This window comes from Papilio polytes, unplaced genomic scaffold, assembly GCF_000836215.1.
Source record: "Papilio polytes unplaced genomic scaffold, Ppol_1.0 DF822845.1, whole genome shotgun sequence".
Taxonomy (NCBI): domain Eukaryota; kingdom Metazoa; phylum Arthropoda; class Insecta; order Lepidoptera; family Papilionidae; genus Papilio; species Papilio polytes.
In genome coordinates, this window is record NW_013526359.1 from 4294359 (window position 1) to 4311868 (window position 17510).

The 17510-nt window shown below is 32.5% G+C and overlaps 1 protein-coding gene across 1 annotated transcript in view; it reads left to right on the forward strand.

Annotated features, from left to right (window-relative positions):
- The first annotated feature begins 3989 nt into the window (after positions 1–3989).
- LOC106105351 (cytoskeleton-associated protein 5) overlaps positions 3990–17510 on the forward strand; it is a 32817-nt gene continuing 19296 nt past the window's right edge. The window contains exons 1-17 of the mRNA XM_013285642.1: positions 3990–4188; positions 5199–5422; positions 6574–6704; positions 7191–7435; positions 8243–8403; positions 8615–8853; positions 9588–9782; positions 10409–10589; positions 11562–11695; positions 12321–12579; positions 12927–13134; positions 13525–13746; positions 14116–14353; positions 15182–15340; positions 15854–16073; positions 16822–17001; positions 17433–17506. Of these exons, the coding sequence (XP_013141096.1) occupies positions 5221–5422; positions 6574–6704; positions 7191–7435; positions 8243–8403; positions 8615–8853; positions 9588–9782; positions 10409–10589; positions 11562–11695; positions 12321–12579; positions 12927–13134; positions 13525–13746; positions 14116–14353; positions 15182–15340; positions 15854–16073; positions 16822–17001; positions 17433–17506 (3048 nt within the window). The 5' untranslated portion in view covers positions 3990–4188; positions 5199–5220. The remainder of the gene's footprint in view (positions 4189–5198; positions 5423–6573; positions 6705–7190; positions 7436–8242; positions 8404–8614; positions 8854–9587; positions 9783–10408; positions 10590–11561; positions 11696–12320; positions 12580–12926; positions 13135–13524; positions 13747–14115; positions 14354–15181; positions 15341–15853; positions 16074–16821; positions 17002–17432; positions 17507–17510) is intronic.

The window sequence follows — 17510 nt, forward strand, 5'->3', positions numbered from 1 at the left end:
AAAAATACTTCCTCATGTACACGTCTTCCCTCACGTATTTTCCGTAGCTTTGATATAAATTCCAACTAAAAACTATGATTAAAGCAAACGTATAGAATCCCTAAAATGACGTAGCGCAATACAAAACACTTGACGGCAATCACGACTCGTTAGATTACTGTTATTTAATGTAGAGCAATATAAAAGAATGCTCGTGTTCATTGTCGCAAATAAACATATCCTCACACATCTAGATAATAATTACACGATGCTATAGCAAAACCCACCAAAAAACATATGAAGCAAAAGTTATTTTGCCATAAAACTCATTCACCCAAGCACATTTCTCTACAGGCATATAACGGAAGCTTTATATTTTCTTTCAAAATAAGCTCTTAATACCTAAACAAATTCGCGAGTTTTTTGCTACTATCAAAATTTCATTAAATCAGACCATTGACCTATACATTTAATTACAGTATTGATCGTCGACACAGCACTCTAAGGTACAATAACAATAAAGATTGGCGACTTTATGGTCCCACGAGGCTCTCCGTGGGCCCATACCAATCAACTCCATGTTATTGCCATCAGTTGTAAAAGTTTCATCGTCTTGATTATTTCGAATCGATTGAACTATTTCATTCATTAAAAAATTGGATGCTTGTAAAGTTTTATTTCTTTGTAATTTTATAATATCGTGAAAACCTACGGCTATGTAAAGAAACTACAAAAAATTGAATTTCAGAAGTACATTTAGTATCCCGAAGTTCGTAATAAGGAAAACTATACGGATATCGCAAACTCTTCGTAACGGAATACATTTTTATCAGGTTATTACAAAGACGTATTTCTACAAAATAAACAAGAAACAAGAGAAACTGTAAACGAATTACGAAGTCGCATTATCATATGAGCAGTTCAAGGGTTTGTCGATCACTGCACTCTGTAAGGGCAGTAGCGTGTATTGCCCTCAGAACGTTGACATTCAATGATAACGATCTAAAACAAATAAATCTGCGGTCAACGACTGAAATCTCAATATTTCAACAGGATAAACTACTTAATCTTGTCATAGGATTTTATCGAATCTAAAGATACGATCGAAAACAAAGATTTGAATAAAATTAAGCAAATCTGAACATTTTTTGTTGTAAGTTTACATTTAAGACTGAATTGCGTGTCTAAAACTTCAAATGCCAATGATAAACCAAATGTTAGTTTTAATTTAAACACTGTTTAAACAAATGAAATCTATCGAAGTTGTAATTCCCCTTATCCTAAGCGATACAAAACAATCTTAGCGTTGTTTTGATCACTAATTGATACAGGTGTGACTTTTAATTTAATTTTAATGACTTCGGTAGTTCACTGATCGGCCTTAAGTCGAAGTGAATCGTTCCGATAGCAAAAAATAAATTGATTTCACTACACCGTAACAAAGAAACATTACTGCGGAAGTTATGTTCAGAGGCGCCTTCCGATAACCCAAGTTCAAACAACATACGCGAAATTGTAAACTATTAAAAAATATAGCACTTAAACCACACATAACTTATGTGTGATCGAAATGGCAACTCTACGGATATTCATCCACAGCTAAATGCATGATGCCAACTGTAAGGTGTCTATTTAACACAAAAATATTACAGTTTTTGATATTTCGGGACACAGAACAAATCTGGTGCACTTATAAAAAAAACTGTAATTACGAATAGCATTTAAACTTGATTTATGGAGTGTCGGAGACTCAGAGGTTAAGCATTTTACTTATAATGATCAAAATATAGGTTCTATCCCAGCCACGTACCAATGTCATTTTTGAAATTCATGTGAACATTTACCCGACGTTATTACAGTGTAGGAAAACAACCTGCATATATCGACAAAGAAATTAAGATATATGTGAAGTCATCCTACAGTGGGCTAGCACGGTGGCTATGACTTATTCACCCTTAACTTAGGACAGGCGAGCCCTTCAGTGACGTATGACGTGAACGTATAGACGAGCTGATGATTTTAAATAAATAGTACTTCAAATTTATTGGTACAATATAATGTTAGTGGTTTGTTATTCCTAAGTGTTAACACTATATACACTTAGGTTTTATGTTCGAGTATCCACAAAGTTTATACCATGCAATTAATATCTACACGTGAGGTGTATTGCACGTGACTGATAAGTTGAAAAGTATATGCACAATTTTCTTTAAAAATAAACATTTCAACCTTTCCCATGGAATGGAAAGGTGTAAAATTTAGATTTTCTTCATCAGGGTGACCGAAAAAAACCAATGATCACTGATCAGTATGGATTTTCGAAATCTCGATGTCGCTTTATTGGACAGAAAATTGGTTACCCAAATTTTTCGATTTTTCACGATAAAGGCCCTACGATACCGTCGCGAACTCTTATTTATCACCTATTATTTTACATAAAATTCTATAAATTAAGATTGTGAGTTGACTAAAAATTCGTAACTCGGCGTAGGTAACCTGTCTAGCTAACCTTCAAGATTGTCACGAAAACAAAATCCGGTCTAGGCTTTTATTTTGAAACATAAATAGATTATTAACATACGACAATGACTATGTATGGATCAAGAAATATTGAGTTGTATCGGGGGTTGGACGTCTATTCTGTCTCTTACTCATAGTACTCGGGATTTTGAGAGATAGTTTCACAATATTTTTATCACCAATCAGCCGCTTTTGATTGGCCATTTCTCTTGACTTATAGGATGCTTAGGCTCGCCCTTATCGGTCATAGGTATGGCAACTCGCCAGGAATACATAGTAAAAAAAATATAATTGCATCCTCAAACTACGAATTTGATAATAACTAAATTATTTTTTATTTATATATTTATATCCTATGCTATTGCGATAGCATAGATTTATCTATCTCCTCTATTTGGGAAATAGTAATAGATTAGGAAATACCTAACTACCTACTTCTACTGAGAACACTTACTCATTACTATTGATTTTTTAACTTACCCTGATTTTTTGTTTTTCTCATAAAACAATAAGAATTAATAAGTAAGTGTTGTAATATTATGTTTGTTTTCCTTTTACAGAAATAGCCCTAGCAACAAACACAGTAATAAAAACAGAATCCGTAATAACTACTTGTGGAATATAGGTAAGGGTAACGCACCAATCGGATGCGTCAAGCGTCTTTGTTCTATAGATAGAATAAAATGTAAATACCTATCAATAACTATATAAAACATAATAGAAAGTTGGTTCTTTTTATGTCTTATTACAAAATACATGCAAATGTAAACAACTATCGTCAAATTTAGTTTAACTTGTATGTAATAATGTTGTTGTTCAAATAGTTATATTTTCAATCGTACTTACAATATGGAGCATACTATGCACAAACAGCTGGTAAAATTTCTCTTCTCGGTTTAAATTAATGCAATCTTCTCGCCCCAACACCGAACTAAAACACAACACTGGTTTGTTTGTCTAATCTATCTTGTGTACGTTTCACTATTGCTATATAAAAAAGTAATTAAAAACAGTATAAAGGTACACATAAAACAGAAATAAAATCTAGTATTGTATTATTTAGTTGTTGGCTGCAAGAGTAGCGAACGCACAGCGATCGCGACGAAAACGCGATACACGTCTCACTCGCTATCTATCTCAATACCATTTGAAAAAAAAATACATTGTCAGAATGAATGATATACCTGAACTAAAGAATGAAGTTTTCAAAACAAAACAAACTGCGGTAACGAATGACTGATAATTGAATGATTTACTGACATTTGCAAGTGTTGCCTGTTTTAAAAGTATTTGAACTCTTAAAAGCAAGTTAAAAGTGCGATACGACATTTTCATAATAGTTCTATCATTTTGAGAAAAAATAACATCCGATACAATTATGACTGAAAAAACTGATTCAAAATTATATCAGACCTTTTTTTCCTGTATTATTTAAGAGTAGCTACAATCATCGTAACATTATTCTTTGTTTTGTCTTAAAATTTTCGTCTGGTAACAATGTTTTACTTCCATTTTCTATCATTTCGCAAACTCAAATAAAACTATAGCACTACGGTGGAAAAGAATTCCTTTTGTCGGTTAAATATTATTTCTTGTCGTTAGATCATGTGAGTGGTTCATGTTTTGCACGTTTTACATTTATTTTTTGTAGTTTTAACCAGTGATATCAAGAAGGGCTGCAGAATAACGGTAAGTTTAACGACATTTGATGCATTTTGTTTGTATTGCAGCTAGAAAGTAACCGTTGTCGGATGTTCGTTCCGTGTATACTCGCTCCAGTTTCACATCTCAACGTAATTGGGTACAGCTATAAATGAACCGGCTTAAGATTCAAATTCCTTCTATTATATTAGCCAGGTAGCCATTAGCAATTTGAAAAGGATGGATCGTTGAATCATCACATTTTACGTCTTTCAAATTTATCTCAATTAATCCTTAAAATATCATTAACCATTGTCAACCGCATCCTTCGTTGCTTATAGCAAACGTTTTTACTTAAACAAGATATCAACTAAACATTTTAAATACATAAATATAAATAGATTAATTTATTACATCAGTTATCAACGGAATAATTATAATTTGGACACAAAGAGTCAATTAGTATGCTCTAGACCATTATCATCATATTTATTTCCTTCAAAAATATATTTTTTTCTTGTAAACTGCATTTACTGCATTAGTAACCTTGAAAATGAAACTTCCAAAAGGTCAATTGTATGCAACATATGTGCATTGAACAAATTGTACTCAGGGTTGGTGAGATTCCTTTTATGATATGTGGATGTCAAAGTCATTTTTACATCCTGATTGAAACTTTACCTTAAATGGTTACATTTAATTGGTTACCTTACAATTTCCTTACAAATGATTGACCTCAGTTGAACTCATTCAAGACCATATTTTAAATGTTTACACTCTGTAGCAATATAAGTATTTTATTTATGGTAACATTTAATGTTATTTGTATAATCAAAATTAAACACCTCCCTTTTGTCCTTACAGACATTATGCTTTCCATGATTTTGATTGGTTTAATACTTTTTACATAAATATTACAATAATTAGTTTTAATTTAGTAACAATCAGAAATTTATATAATTTAAAAATGATGTAACACATATCATCAGTATCTAAGATTTTCATTTGTTTTGGCTCTTTTTATTCAATTTATGTTTGTAAATTATAATTTCCAATAGAATTGAAGACTGAACACTAAAAATGGAAGATGAAAATGAATATAAAAAGTTACCGACGGAGGAGAAATGTGTCCACAAACTTTGGAAGGCTCGAGTCGCCGGCTACGAGGAGGCGAGCAAACTGTTTATACAAATTGATGATGAGAAGTCACCGGAATGGAATAAATATTTAGGACTTATCAAGAAGTTTGTAACAGACAGTAATGCAGTAGCTCAGGAAAAAGGTAAGTTTCTATCCATTTAAGTACTTGGATTTAAAAATGTCCAAATGTGAGTTTTTAATGAAGTATACAGATACTACAAAATTCAATAAAAATTCATAGAGCTACTAACATTTGATCAGCAATGACTCTATATTTGACAAGTGCATGACTTGACTTGTCTTTATAAATATATATATAAGGTGGCAAACAAGCAAGTGGCCACCTGAATCCGCCAAACTGGCGAAGCGAGCGCTGCCCATAGACATCAGCAATAGCGGATGTGTTGCCTACACTTACTCAATGGAGGAGGACACGCACATAAAAAGGATATTTCCCCCTCCCATGCATTTCCTCCACTGTCAAATCCACTTTACCTTTCCATCCTTTTCTTATAAGAAAAAGGGTGGGAAGGAAATGGGACTAAAGTTGGGCCTCCGGCACCATACTCATCAGACAAAACGCGCAGAATGCTCCTACTTCACGCCTGTCTTCTGTGTGGTTATGGTATTACACTAGACAAGGCGACCAAATTGTGCAAAGATGTTAATGTGGGCTCTACCACTGTATTTTGACTGTTGATGTGTATCTAAGTATAGTAAGTGTTATAGCAGTGGAAACTAATCTTTATACCAACATTGTTCTACATTATCATATTTTAATTGAATATTCAACTATAGCTTTGTAAGTTTATGCTAATATTTTCGAGCAGTGTTGGTTTTAATATCAATATGTACATTTGAAATTCAAATATCTTTGGAAGATTTTAATATATTTCATCTATAACTAGTGTGGTGGTTCAGAGTGAAATTGATTTTCTAAAGAAATTGAATGAATAAATCTAAATATATTATAAAGCATAAGCTTTAATCACTTTGTTGGATTCAAGTTAAGAACTCATTTGGGATAGACAGATATAATCTTACTAATAATTCGAAATTGTAGATTAATAGACGGCTTGCTAGAGTTTGTGGCCGAAACGGCTGAATGAATCTGGATGAAATTTGGCATAGATGTAGAGGATTGTCTGTAAAACACATAGGTTTTTTTATATTCCCCGCGGACAGAGTCACGGGCGACAGTTAGTCATATTTATACTGTATTTTGGAAAATACTAAATGACTATTGATCAAATAAAATAAATAAGAAACAATTTCTATTGATACTTTGACTAGGTCTGGAAGCTGCATTGGTGTTTGTGGAGAACTGTGGACATGCAGGCAAAACCACCGGAGAAGTTATGTCTGGTATTGTTGCTAAGTGTATTGCCGCGCCTAAAACAAAGACAAAAGACCTTGCACTGCAGGTAGCATTCTTTTTCAATCTCACTACTTTTTTATTATTATTTTCATTAAGCAACGACCAAATACTGAAACGAATTTTAACCAATTTGCTTCGTAAGTGCCGCTTACAATCTGACAGGCGACAAAATTTATAAAGAAATTGGGGTTTCATGGCCTTATCATTTAAGATGCTGTTACATATATCATTTTTCAGTATTTAGCTGTAATTCTTTGTGTTTAAACTAGTGGTTTGTTAAATCTTTCATCTACTTTGTTTTCGAATAGTCTTTGTATTTACACCAGTTTAGGTTTTAATTATTTTATTAATTCCATTGCATACATTACACATTGGATTGTTATCAGACAATTTACAATTTGGTGGGACAGGCCCTAATTCATTTTAATAATTTATAATAAATTATTTTTTAATACATAAGGGAATTTTCAATATTGTAATTGATATATAAAGACATTGAGACAGATTTTAACTAAATATCTTTTTTTATTAGATAACACTGATGTATGTAGAAATAGAGAAGCACGAAATTGTTGAAGAAGAATTACTCAAAGGAATGGAGCAGAAGAATCCAAAAGTGGTAGCCGCCTGTGTGTCAGCTTTGAACACGGCTCTCAAAATGTTTGGAAACAAAGTGATTGCTATAAAACCTATGGTGAAAAAGATACCAATACTCCTTGCTGACAGAGATAAAACTGTGAGAGATGAAATGAAGGCACTAGTTGTAGAAATGCATAGGTAAGTTTATAAAGAACTTCACAATTCGTAGTAATGGACTCATTAATAATTAGGTTTTTAAATATTAAGATTTAAGAAGTTGAAAAATGATAAAAGCTTGTAATATTTGTAAGAAGGATTATAACCCCATTTATGCTTATTTTCTCACAATCAAAACACTGGACAATAATTTATTAGTTAGTAAATAATAAGTTATATTCCTTTATAAATATCTTATCTGATTTACTATTTAATTTATTCCACTGTGACTTAACTGTAAAAATGGCATTTTAACTGCAGTTTCCAATCCAATAATTATGTAAACACAAGCAATATGCAATTTCTAATTAATGTTAGTGGGTTAATAAAACTGTAGTTCTGAGCATGCAACAACATTGGCCAGTAAAAAATAAATAAAAAAATAATATAAATAGTTGATCTATACTCATATTTTTTTTTATATGTGCTACAATCTAAAGCTCTTTTCCACAAGAAACACTGACACAGAACTAGACATTTAAGAAATATATAGACTAGATAAAAGGAACAACATTTTTCACCAGTAATTTTTTGTAGTCTCAATATAAATTTTGACATGCTAAAATGCATCTCAGTGTTTAAATAATTTGTTTATTTTTTGACTATCGGACATCAGGTAGCGCTTGTTAGTTTATGTGAAAAATGTTTCAAGTGCACTTCACTATGCACACTCTATATATTTTTTTAATCTCTAGTCAACAATCAACAAATTTTGCTAATCTTAGTGGAAATAGGTCTTAAACAATTATATGGATTATATACAAAAGCTTATTAGAAATACTAATCCAGGTGGATAGGAGCAGCAATAGAGCCCCATATCGCCAGCCTCCAGGCCGTAGTGCAGCAAGAGTTGAGGGAATCCTTTGGTGCGGGCGGAGCTCAACCTACAAGATATCTGAGGTCTCAACAGAACAGAGTTCGAGATGTACCATGCGCTGATACTACTGATGGTTAGTGGAGTTTTCATATTTAAATAGTTTTTTATTTTTAATATTAACTTCTACAATGACCAATTAATGATTTTGAAAGCGGCAAAGATAATATATTGTATTTTTGATATATGTGTGTTTTAATTCTGGACTAATGGATAACGATAAAACTATACGAATCCGATGTTTGAACTAGGATTTTTTTGATAATTTTAAAAATTTAACAATCAAGGTGGAACGGATGATCAAGACGTAGAGAATGGCGGTGGAGAATCAGTGGAAATGGACCCTTACGATCTACTGGACCCAGTGGAAATATTGTCAAAGTTACCAAAAGATTTTTACGATAAACTCGATGCTAAAAAATGGCAAGAACGTAAAGAAGCACTCGATGCATTGGAGGCTTTGCTGAAAACTGCTCCAAGGTTGGAACCTGGAGATTACGCTGATCTGGTCAGAGCATTGAAGAAGGTATGTTTACTTACCTATTTCAATTATTTAAATTGTTTGACTAACTATTCTATATGGTATTTGAATTTTTAAACTACTTCCCTAGTAATTTAAATTATTAAACAACAATTTGATATTTTCTTTGTTGAATTAGAAAAAAAAAACATCAAAAGCAAGTAGCCTGTGTGTTCTTCCAGACTAACATCTACATTTATGACAAATTTCATCAACATCCAATCAGCAGTTAGGCAATAAACCCTAACAAACATCCATCCATCTAAACTTTTACATTTATATTATAATATTAGTAAGGTTAATAAGATAAGATGTTGATTTAGACATGTTGCTTTGGGAACCTACATGTTAGATATTTCCATAAATGACTTCCTTTAAAATATAGATGGACGGCCATATTAACAATACTTGTAAATTACTTTAAACACACAAACTGAACTCCAACGCGACAACGCAAATATATCGAACGCTCCGTTGTGACGACTAGTAAAACACTGAGCTTGTTGGCAACTGAGCGCCGAGACTCCGACTGAGCGCGAGCCATATATTTTATAAAACTACCCCCCACTATTCCTTTTGTTTCCTAATATTTTCCTAACAATATTGTTGTTTTAAATAAAGATAAATGTATTGATAAATAGCACAGATTAACAAATAACTTTTAAGAATACTGAATACATCAAAAAATGTTATGCCAAGATAATAATGTTCAATTTTGAATGTAAACCCTTCATTTGCAGGTTATATCAAAAGACACTAATGTGATGTTAGTAGCGTTAGGCGGTAGACTGATGGGCATGGTGGCCAGCGGCCTGCGCGCCAAGTTCGCGCCGTACGCTGTCTCTTGTGTGCAGTCTATATTAGAGAAATTTAAAGAAAAGAAAACTAATGTGGTCGCTGCACTTAGAGAAGCTATAGACGCTATTTACCCTTGTGTGAGTATAACATTTAAAATCCTTAATACCTAAGACTATGCAGTCGTAGTAACCGTTATTTAATTACTTTGGTCTATGGTTTTTGTTAATAAAACGTTTCTAATATATGATAATGCAATATTTTTGTTGTATTTAAATTTTGATATAATTATTGAAGTATATTGGTAGAAGATTAAATACAGTCACAGTAAGAGAACTAAAAAATTTATAGAAATAATTACTTTTCGAAAGTTTAAATTTTTGGACATCTTTTTTCATTTTTCTACCTAATCGAATATTATTTGAGGATGTAGAGCAGAGGTGGCAAACCAATGGTACGCGATACATTTTGGGCGTTACTTATATCAAAATTAATTATGCACTATGAAAAAAGTGAGAAAAAGGTACTATAAGAGTGTACTTCTACTATGTCTATGTCAATAAATATTTCTATAAGGAATGTGGCGTATTCACACGTAAAGGTTCGCCACCTCTGACCTAGAGTACTTTATGATTCCTAATTAACTGTTCCCAATTTGAGAATTACCTGTTTTTTTACATTTTTTTATGTACTCCATATTGTTATGTACAAAAATACATCTTAAAAATACAGTAAAAATTTAAGTTTAATTGGTAAATTTTTACAGACAAACTTGGAAGCGATAATGGAGGACATGATAGCTGCATTTGACAACAAGAATCCTTCAATAAAAGCTGAGAGTGCGTTATTCCTGTCTCGAGCGCTCTGTCACACGCAACCTGCGGCTTTCAGCAAGAAACTTATCAAAGCATATGTTGCTGGATTACTGAAATTACTAGAAAGTGCAGGTTAGTAACATTTTAACTACTGCCAGTGTAAAGTTACAGCTAATTACAATATAGGAAATTAAAATCCAATTATTTTTGTTACTTCGTTAAAAAAATTATCGACCTCAGTAAGATCTATCTTAAGATTGTTAAAATTTAACATGAGTCATTCATAGTTAATCTTAAAAATTAAATAACAATATCTACCCATTATAGTTTTCAAAGCTTATTCATATCTTACATAATAAATAAAAATCATCCAAACCAAAAAAAGCAATAAAAATGAAATTCCGTAGACCACCCAAACACCGTGAAGAATATAACAAATTACAAAAGCAATTTACTACAGAAAAAGTGAATAAAAAGTTGAACTTGTTAGTTATTTCTTAAATTCGGAACAATTTAAATCGATCGAAATGTTGGTCACGCCAAACAATTTGATTCGCGATGTCGGTCAATGTTCGATAAACTAGCGAAAGTATTTAGTTTATTGTTCAGCTTTCCGTGTTAGTTTTATGGTATATAAAATTTTTGAAATCGTATTATTTCCACTTTTGTTAAATACGAAATAATTATTATGAACTAGCTTTTGCACGCGATTTTGTCCGCATGGAGTTAATAAAAAAATCTAGTAATAAACTTAGCTTTACTTACTCAGTGATAATATATCTTACTAATACCAAAAAAATAAAACAATTCCAGTAGTTTTTGCTTAAATTCGTTTTCTATGAAATTGAAAAATGTTTTATTTTCTTTTTTATAATATGTATACAGATAACGACAAAACCTTACTTAATATGTAAACAAAAATAAAATAGGTAATCAAAAACAAAAGTTTCATTATTATTCATAACTTAAAATGACATTAAATGGACTGTACATTCTCTCCTGATAACTACAGACTTGTTATAATATAGTATTATTTTAAACTTGGTCACAGTTACTGATTTGTGGTTGTAACCATGTATTAAGCGGATTTTTTCTTTATAACAGATCCGGCAGTACGAGACGCGGCCGCAGAGGCTCTAGGGACTGCAACTAAATTAGTAGGCGAGAAGAATATTGCACCACATATTGGTAAACTGGATAACTTGAAAGAGCAAAAGATAAAGGAATTCGCTGAAAAGGTAAATTGCATTTAATGCTGTATCTGGGTTTTATCTTTTTGTTATCTTCATTATTTATATGGTTTTTATCTTTATTTATGATCATTTCTTGTAAGCTTTTTAAATCTCTCCGTATTTTAATGTTACTATCAGATACTGAATTTTGTAATTTTTAGAATTTCATAAGGTAAAATTAAAACTAAAAATGTTTGAGTTGCAATCTATAGTAAATATGATAAAGCGTAAACACACATATCTTTGTTGCCTAAGATGTCAGTAATTACAGCATATTTTTAAATAATTCTTTTTTCTAATAAAAAGCCCTACACTTACGTCACGCTTTAGGCTATATATTTACACACCGTTAAACTTAAGGGTGATTTTTTTGGATAAAAACTTTAATGTGGGAAAGTGGCAACAGCCAACATAAGGAAGCAAGGTTGCCATGGTTTGACATCATGTCATGTCATTTTGACATTTGCAATTAATAATTTGACACATGTGAACAATAAAATGAAATTTTTATAATTTTATGCGGATGAAGTCGCATGGGAATCGCTAGTTTTAGATATGCAAAAGAAGAATGTACGACGAATTTGTTATTTATCGACATTGTATAAATAAGAGTATTGGATGTTTTTTCCAGGCTGTAATCCAGGTTAAAGTGGCTGCACCTAAAAAAGAGACTAAAACGAAAACTCCAGTAGCTGGTAAGGGTGATTCTAAACCAACAGCTGGTTCAAGTCAGCCCAAACCTGTAAAGCGACCAACAACTGGAAAAAAACCACCAGCCAGTGCTAAGAAGGTCACTAAACCACAATCCAGTCCACCGAGAGAACAGGAACTGTCTGATGATGAGGTTGACATGAGAGCGGAGAAGTTGTTTGCATCTGAAGTTCTTAGTGGTACGTTTGGTTAAAAAAATTGTAAAATATCACTAAAAGACGAAGTTTTAATACATGTGTGGAATTCAGGTCAAAAATTTATACAAATAATTGTAGAGTTTTAGGTATATGACATTATATTCAATGTTATGTTTTTTAAATATAGATGTTATTTCATGACTTTAATTAATTGGAATAATTTAAATAACAATTTTTAATAATGTGATTTTTTTTTGTAACAATCAGCCTCTATTGTAAGGATTTATAATTTACTAAAAATCACAATTAAAAGTCACTGCTATTTTTGTTACAATTGATACAAATTATCATACATTTATTTTAATAAATACCAATTATAATATTTCCAGGCTTAGGTGACGGTAATTGGAAGAACCGTCTCACGGCCGTCCAGAGTCTACATTCGACTATACAAAGTTTATCCTCCGATGACACTTCAGCACAAGTCCTGTACCGGGTTTTAAACAAGAAGCCAGGCCTCAAAGATACTAATGTACAAGTACTGAAAGCTAGATTGGAAACCTGCAAATATATTACGGAGAATTTCCCCATTTCCACGTAAGTATAAGCTATTTATATAATTTTAGATGAACTTCAAAGTAATATATGCAAAAGTATGGATAGATATTTGTTACCACCTATCTCTAAAAAGGGTTTAATAGATCTTGATTTGACACAGAAGTAAGACATAGTCTGCTATATCACGTCGGCTACTAATTTTTTTTAAATTCCTTGTTAAAGATGTTTCAGGCAAAAGTTAGTATCTAATAAATCTTTTAAAAAAATAAAAAAGGAGTGGACAATTTTTAATGATATTGTAGTTTTGTTATTAGATTTTAATGAATTATTTTATATAAAGATATTTGTCATTGCATTCTACCGGGCAAATGAAATTTTATATTTTCGAATAAACGGTAATAAAGCAAAGAATCCTGTATTTATCACCAGGACAGCAGCCAATTTCGTATTGCAAGATGTAGTGGTTAAACTAGGGGAGAGTTCCTGTCTATCGATATCAGCAGATTGTCTCACTTCTCTAGCCGATGGCTGCGGATTGGAACATGTTCTTAATGAAGGTCTCACATACGCTATGGACTCACAGAAGAACCCTAAAGTACAGTCTGAAATGTTTAACTGGATGGCTGGAGCTATTAAAGAATTCGGATTTACGTAAGTATACGACAAAACAATAAAATATTTAAATATATTGAGTTCAATATAAGGTGATTTATATTAAAATTTCGAGATTAGTCAGATTGTAATCAGTGCTTATGAATAGATGTATTTAAGATTCGTTTCAGTATGCTTTCATAAAACTTTTTAAATTACTAAGGGTGGATGTAATACTTCTAGAAGTTATAATTCTAAGGAACTGAAAAAAAAATACTATAACTTTAAATGGATAGGAATCGCAATTTAGTATTTTGTCTAAAAATATTATGGTCATTATACACTATAGCTAGTGGTCCCTGCGTTGAATACTGACTCCCCATATTATGGTCCTTCGAGTCGGATGTTTCATTTCAACTTTTGTTACAGTATGAATGTAAAATCTATAGTAGCACATTCAAAGAAAGCTCTATCAGCGACGAATCCTAATGTACGGACTTCGACAGTTAATTTTCTCGGTATACTGTCTTTGTACGTGGGTCCATCTCTTATTAACCACTTTGATAGTGAGAAAGCGGCGACCAAACAACTGATAAGTCTTGAATTAGATAAATATGCGAATAGTTCGCCGCCGGCTCCTAGTCGACAGATAGGCACAGTTAGTAAGGTGAGTTTTATAACCATTTTGTTTTCCAGATATCTTAATCATACTTCATACTAATACTAATATTATAAATGCGAAAGTTTAGATGGATGGATGTTTGTTAGAGTTTGTAGTCTAAACGGCTGAACGGATCTCGATGAAATTTGGCATAGATGTAGAGGATAGTCTGGAAGAACGCATAGGCTACTTAGTTTTTTTTTAATTTTACGCGGACGGAGTCGCAGGCGATTACGCTTCACTCCCTTAAACTAAATAAACAAAGTGTTTCTTATCTAAAAAGTTCAGTTTTTTGTTAAAATTACATGCTTTTCTTGCTACACTCAGAGTTGTTTATTACTTATTACTAACCACTAAATAGTGTTGGTGAATCTATTTAAATTATTTTTCTTTTTCAATCAATTGTATAAATTTTATTTGGAAAAGAAAAAAGTGAACACTTGGAATATGAAGATTCACTTTTTATTTTCTAGTTTACATGTGTTTAAAATAGAAAAAAAAAAAACTAAAATTGACACTAAAATACTCTAATAAGATAATAGAGACATTTTATGCGAGTTAATCTGCATCACCTTAATCTTTTAAACGCAATATCCTTTGAAATAATTTTGATATGAATAATATGTAGTTATTTTTAGACATTATTATAAATTATAACTGCGTAATTAACTTCACAGAGCACTAACTCCCGCCAGAATGGCGCGCTTTATTACGTATAAATGACATTGACAGCTGTCATAGTGACTGGACGTATGACGACGTATGCCAGTGATCTAGTGTTGCGCTAATTCAGCAGTGCTGATTTTCTTAACATTATATATGTGATGTTTGCAGTCTGCCAGCAAAGGTTCAGTCGGTGATGAGATAGAGGAAGGTTTCGAGGATGCAGTGGACGAGGAGCCCGCGCCGGTGGAAGACGCACGCGCACGCACGGATATTGCACCACTCATTACTGACGCCTTAGTCGCCGAGATTAATGATAAGAATTGGAAGGTAATATATTAAAACATAAGAAAAATATTTCAGTGCAAAATTCGCTAATTTTGTATATCTCTGACAATTTTGGTGATATTTTTCAATCATGCCATCTAATCGTACCAATGTTATTAATGCGAAAGTTTCGATGGATGGTTGGATGTTAGATTTTGTGGCCTAAGTGATTGAAATGATCTGGGTGGAATTTGACATGGATGTGAAGCATAGTCTGAAAGAACACATAGGCTACTTATTTTTTTTAATATCACGCGGACGGAGTCGCGGGCGAATGCTAGTAAATAAATGAAAATAACATATTTTTATCTAAGTTTGATCCGCTATTGTTGTAAAAACGATGTGAAAAATGACTTCTTTTATAAACAAAATCAATAAATTCTTTGGATATATTTATGGAGTATGTATGTTGACTTGATTTTTTTGCGATTAGCAATTTAGCTATCCCTTTAGTGTTTAAATAAATTTAAAATACAGTATTATAAAAAAAAATGTAAACATATTTCAAACTTTCAGGTACGGAATGAAGCTCTTGATAAATTGAAAGCTATAATCACAAGCTCGTCCCCTATAAAGCCATCTCTGGGTGAACTCCCGCCGGCTCTAGTGGCGCGGCTACTGGACTCTAATTCCAAGCTGGCTCAAAGCGCACTGCATATCTGTGAAGCACTTGCCACTGCGCTAGGAAATAAGTCTAAACAACATGTGAGAACATTCTTCCCACCCTTCTTCCAAGGTATGTATTTATAATATTTCTTTATGTCCTAAATATGTAGAACGAAAGAAATCTGGCTCCAAGACGAGCCTAGAGCCTAGTGTACCAGGCGCTCGACTGCTATCACAGATAAACAAATTTTGTAACATATTTAATCAATTTTTCGGTATAGATTTTCGTGTATATGTAATAGTACTGCGTAGAGATGATAATTTAGACCGATGATGTCTTAGGTCAAATTAATTGATGATAATTCGCAAGCGCCCTAATTTAAAACAATAGTATTACATAAAAGACTTTTAAAAACTATATTGGTGAGGTATAGAGAACAAAATTTTTTCGCTGGTACTATCTATGAAAGGTACTATATCAGTTATCAAGTTTAGTGCTACCTTGTGTCCTTGCATTGATATGTACTAAAACATTTTACAAAATTATAATAAGCTCCATCATTTGTTAAACTAAACTAGATACAAAATGAAATATAAAAATTTAAACATCCTTTAATGACACTTATTGGCAATTAATTTACATACAATTATTGGTGGACATGTAGTTTTGAGGTTCTATTACATAACGTTAGTGAGTTCATATGAAAAATGTCTCTATTGAAGTGTCTATACTAATATTATAAAAGAGGAAAAGTTTGTATTTTTGTATTGGAATAACTTAAAAAATATTAGGCCGATTTCAAAAATTCTTTCACCATTAAAAAGATACGTTATCACGGAGTAGCGAAGGGTATATCTTTTTATTACTGTGTCTGTAGCATTCGGCGATAGTAAGCAATGGATCCGTACATCTGCGGTGTCGTGTGTGGAGACGTGGTGCAAGGAGGCGGGGCCGCACGCGCCCTTCGAGGGGGAGATGGTGTTCGACGCGCTCAAGTCCGGCTCGCCCGTGCTGCGCGCCGCGCTGCTGCAGTGGCTGGCTGACCATCTGCCTAATGGTAATACTGCACACACATATATATATATTTCTCACTCTCACACACACTACAAAAATGACACACTAAAAATACAATATATTTTTGAATGGCCAAAAGGTCTGGCTTATCCAGAAAGCTCTGTATATCTATCTCTTGTTAATCCCTTTGATTCACGACAAACCAACAATAAGTGAAGCAAGCTGAGGGAAGAAGACAAGAATTAACCTTCCTTGCTCTTGGAATCCTTGTCATCTTGCTTATTTTATACTTTATTTCAACACTATTACAAAAATTACATATTACCGTCGTAGGCGTCCCACTTTTTACACATGTAAACAAGATGAAATGCAAATAAAATAGAGAAAAACGGTAAAGAGTACGAGGAACCATATAAATACAAGAATTAAATTGTTGTTGAATTATTAAAATAATTATTGTTATATTATGTACAGTTCCGTTGAAATCGTTCCCCCGCGAGGAGCTGTCTCTGTGCGTGCCGGTGCTGTTCGCGTGCGTGGAGGACCGCGCGG